The 5,475-nt window shown below is 37.4% G+C and overlaps 1 protein-coding gene across 1 annotated transcript; it reads left to right on the top strand.

Annotated features, from left to right (window-relative positions):
- The first annotated feature begins 4,394 nt into the window (after positions 1-4,394).
- LOC121876516 (serine/threonine-protein kinase pkn2-like) lies at positions 4,395-5,198 on the top strand. Its single transcript, XM_042381659.1, has one exon. The coding sequence runs from the start codon at positions 4,395-4,397 to the stop codon at positions 5,196-5,198; it is 804 nt and encodes a 267-aa protein (XP_042237593.1).
- The last annotated feature ends 277 nt before the right edge of the window (positions 5,199-5,475 follow it).

Raw genomic sequence — 5,475 nt, 5'->3', positions numbered from 1 at the left:
AAGGCAGCCCTGGGATTGCGGGTGGTAAGCCGATGACAATTGTTGCACAATTCCTAACTCGCTCAAGACTTTTTTGAATAGGTAACTGGTGAAATTAGTTCCCCAGTCTGACTATCTCTTTAGGAATTCCAACAGAAGTGAACATGTGTAATGGACATTTGACAATATTCTTAGCAGTAATGTTCTTTAAACGCTTATATGGGAGGGATTTCTTTGGTGTATTTTCATATTAATTTGTCCCATTGCTGTTAACTTTTAAACTCAACCTTTTTTTTCTTCCTTTTCTTATTTCATTCTTTTTCTTTTCTTATTATTACTTCATTAAGTATAGATAGTAGTTACAGCTTAGTTATGTGACTTCATAGAGGTATTTCATAACCTCTGATCTTTGATAGCATGGCTCGAGGGTTAAGACACATGGGTACACTGTAAATCTGATATCAAGCAATGGAAAAGACTGACGGTAAAATACTGTTGGTAAATGATACTCCTAACATACACATAAAATAGTTTATTAAAATAAAGTTATAGTTTAAGAATAATTTCATTAACACTCAACTACAGTGGTCGACTCCCTGGCTTACCCAAACTTTTTTACATTCTCCACTTACACCATTCCGGGATGTACATGTACACACAACACTACTCTTCTATAGCACCTTTGAGCACCACTTAATACAAGTGGCAATAATGCCGTTTACAGCACCAACACTAATAATTTAACATCACCAGGATTAGTAGCTTCTCTCCACTACTGTGGTACCTTTGCCAACAAGAAAATTGGTGGTCAACATACTCTTGCCGACTCCAAACACTCCGCCAAAACATAGCCCTACCGAGTGGTGGACTCATCCATAACAATGATGGGGGCTAGCGGTGTTTGCTCAGGCTGGGGATCATCAGGTTAGACAGTGAAAGCATCTGGCGAACGTCTGGGCCGTTGACTGGGCCCCAGAGTAGGTGGCTAGTTCCCAACGCCTGTGTTCACGAATTTACCCTAGTTTACTGGCCTTCATCCATCTCCCAACTAGTGTGGAGGTCGTCCCATTCTCCAAGGCTCTTGGTCGAGAGGAACCTGTGGGTGGAGGGACTTCAGACCTTGGCCAGTCCAATACTGTACTTAAGAACATTCAGTCAAAATCATGAACTCTGATCTAGAAGAACAGAGAAATTCAGACACACCTGGTAGTTGTAATATTAGTAAATATGAAAAATTTGGTGACAAGAGGTACCGGTATGGTCAGCATAAGGACAGAATCAGACAATGCGATGTAGCCGTGGCCAGAATTAGGCTAGGATACAGACACATCTGGCAAGTTAGTGATGCTGTACCCATACCGGAACACTCAGCATGTAAACTTGTGATAAACCTTTAAAGCATACACTTGAACACTATATTATTGAATGTAACACTGTCAAAGACTTCAGACTACCTGGCTTATTGTATTATAAACTTTGTAATTATTACATTGAATCAGGAGTGCTTGAGGACATTCTTGCGGCTTAACCAAAATTTGCTAGTTCACACAGATTTGATATATATGAACCACTGTCCTGTCTGGTAATGAACAGTGATATCACCCACATGACCCTGACCTATATATACTGTTAATGAATATGGCCTATTTCTTTGTGTATTGTTATGACATAACTTAGCAAATTGAATTACATTAAAGGTGAATATAATACACCTTTTCACATATACGTTGAGACATGTTATATACCTATATGACAAATTTCATAACCGAATGACAGAACACATATCGAATGACACTCTAAAAATACTGTTGGTGGTATGTCACTCTCCAATTGTTACACTCCCAAACTATATGTAGACTGTTGGTTTATTGTTCACGGCTGTCAATTTCATAACTTAAGTCAATCATTTCCGTTATAATGAACGAACAGTTATTTTAGATTGTCATTCGATATGTGTTCTGTCATTCGGTTATGAAATTTGTCAAATAGGTATATAACATGTCTCAACGGATATGTGAAAAGGTGTAATGAGGGTGCACACGGCACAACAAAAAACAAATTGGCAAATCAGCACAACTTAGCCAGATATAAAACTACATCATCACTACACCAGATATAAAACTACATCATCACTACAACATATAAGGCTACATCATCACTACACCAGATATAAAACTACATCATCACTACACCAGATATAAAACTACATCATCACTACAACATATAAGGCTACATCATCACTACACCAGATATAAAACTACATCATCACTACACCAGATATAAAACTACAACATCATCACTACAAAAGATATAAAACTACAACATCATCACTACATCATCACTACACCAGATATAAAACTACATCATCATCACTACACCAGATATAAAACTACATCACTACAACTTATAAGACTACATCATCACTACACCAGATATAAAACTACAACATCATCACTACACCAGATATAAAACAACAACAACATCATCACTACACCAGATATAAAACTACAACATCATCACTACACAAGATATAAAACTACAACATCATCACTACACTAGATATAAAACTACAACATGAACACTACACCAGATATAAAACTACAACATCATCACTACACCAGATATAAAACTACAACATCATCACTACATCATCACTACACCAGATATAAAACTACATCATCATCACTACACCAGATATAAAACTACAACATCATCACTACACCAGATATAAAACTACATCATCACTACACCAGATATAAAACTACATCATCACTACACCAGATATAAAACTACAACATCATCACTACACCAGATATAAAACTACAACATCATCACTACACCAGATATAAAACTACAACATCATCCTGCACCAGATATAAAACACAACATCATCACTACACCAGATATAAACACATTATCTTTACAACATATAAAGGCTACATCATCACTTACACCAGATATAAACTACATCATCATCACTACACCAGATATAAAACTACATCATCACTACAACATATAAAGGCTACATCATCACTACACCAGATATAAACTACATCATCATCACTACACCAGATATAAAACTACATCATCACTACCAGATATAAAACTACATCATCATCACTACACCAGATATAAAACTAACATCATCACTACACCAGATATAAAACAAAAGGTACATCATCACTACACCAGATATAAAGCACAACATCATCACTACACAAGATATAGACTACATCATCACTACACCACGATATAAAACTAACATCATCACTACACCTGATATAAAACTACAACATCATCACTACACCAGATATAGAACTACAACATCATCACTACACGAGATATAAAACTACATCATCACTACAACATAAAAAACTACATCATCACTACACCAGATATAAAACTACATCATCACTACAACATATAAGACTACATCATCACTACACCTGATATAAAACTACAACATCATCACTACACCAGATATAAAACTACAACATCATCACTACAACATATAAGACTACATCATCACTACACCAGATATAAAACTACAACATCATCACTACAACATCATCACTACAACATCATCACTACACCAGATATAAAACTACTACATCATCACTACACCAGATATAAAACTACAACATCATCACTACACCTGATATAAAACTACATCATCACTACACGAGATATAAAACTACATCATCACTACAATATATAAAACTACATCATCACTACACCAGATATAAAACTACATCATCACTACAACATACAAGACTACATCATTACTACACCAGATATAAAACTAAAACATCATTACTACACCAGATATAAAACTACAACATCATCACTACACCAGATATGAAACTACAACATCACTACACCAGATATAAAACTACATCATCACTACAACATATAAGACTACATCATTACTACACCAGATATAAAACTACAACATCATCACTACACCAGATATAAAACTACAACATCATCACTACACCAGATATAAAACTACATCATCACTACAACATACAAGACTACATCATCACTACACCAGATATAAAACTACAACATCATCACTACACCAGATATAAAACTACAACATCATCACTACACCAGATATAAAACTACAACATCATCACTACACCAGATATAAAACTACAACATCTTCACTACAACATATAAGACTAAATCATCGCTACACCAGATATAAACTTCAATATCATTACATCTACACTACAGCACATCTACACTACAGCAGAACATTACATCACTATCACTATACTATATGTCACTCTTTTCTTGTGAATCTTTTGTCACATGTGAAAATTCCAACCGTATTATATATTCAGTTACACTTTACCCCCCGAAAAAAAAGTTTACCTCATTAGCTTCATCTCAATAACTTTCCAAATAAGATGGCAGACGAAATGACTAGCTACCAAGAGGGATCACACCTGGTGGAGTTCGGTTATGCCGACTTTCAAAAAATGTTCAAAAAGACCGGTATTTTGGGCGAAGGGGTCAGTGGCGAAGTATTGCTGGGAGAGTTTTTCAACAGACCTGCCTGCGCTAAAATAGGAGTAAGCCATGGCGTCAACAACATCTTTAAAAGTGAGATAGAAAACAATTTAAAAGTAAATGGCGCTGGTGGATCCCCCATCCTGCTGGGGTCATGCATCGATTACCCGGTAATGATCTTCTCAGTCTGCCAGGGTCAATCACTGTACGACATTATCGATAATTTATTTGTTTTATCTCCCACACGGTCGATAAACCTCTTCCTACCCATAGCTGAAGGCCTAGCCGAGGTACACAGCCGGGGTATCATCCATAATGACATGAAAGGGGATAATGTTCTGCTGGAGAAGAATCCCGATGGATCCTTCACCTCCCACCTTATCGACTTTGGCTTATCAAGAGTCGAAGGTGGCCACCTGACCTTACGCTGCAACCCGTACGGGAGCCATTACGCCCCCGAGCTATTTAAAGGTCAACCCTGCACCCCGGCCAGCGACATTTATTCGCTTGCAGTGATGATCTCCGACACCCAAAATACCTTTGACAACCTCTGGCCGCCAGGGGTTAAAGACCTGTGCAAGAAAATGCTCTGCCGCAGCCCACAGCACCGCCCAAGTCTCGCTAAGGTGATTGACGTTTTTAAGCAGTCCCTCGAAGAGCTCTCCCTTGAGGTGCTCTCCCCCTCCAAGACACACCAGTGATACAACATGTACAGTAGGCCTATATATCAGATGCCACTGAGAGCTCATGCTCTCACTTGGCTCAGCCATGTCAATACCGTCACAATAGTCCATTCTGTATATTATTATGGTTAAATAAACGGTTAAATATAAATATTATCAATATGAATATCCTCCTCCTTGACCCACCTCTCCTCTTCCTCCTCCACGCACCAACAGCCTTTGTAAGAGATAAACACACCATTACCCCTTCTACAGCTACTACTGTTTAGTGGGAATAGTAATAGTTTCATTTTTG

The sequence above is a fragment of the Homarus americanus genome, unplaced genomic scaffold (assembly GCF_018991925.1).
Source record: "Homarus americanus isolate GMGI-L3 unplaced genomic scaffold, GMGI_Hamer_2.0 scaffold6429, whole genome shotgun sequence".
Taxonomy (NCBI): domain Eukaryota; kingdom Metazoa; phylum Arthropoda; class Malacostraca; order Decapoda; family Nephropidae; genus Homarus; species Homarus americanus.
Note: the sequence above shows the minus strand (reverse complement) of the source record. Positions and strands in the feature narration are given on the sequence as shown.

Coding starts and splice junctions, on each gene's coding strand:
- LOC121876516 (XM_042381659.1), top strand. CDS start 4,395: ATGGCAGACGAAATGACTAGCTACCAAGAGGGATCACACCTGGTGGAG.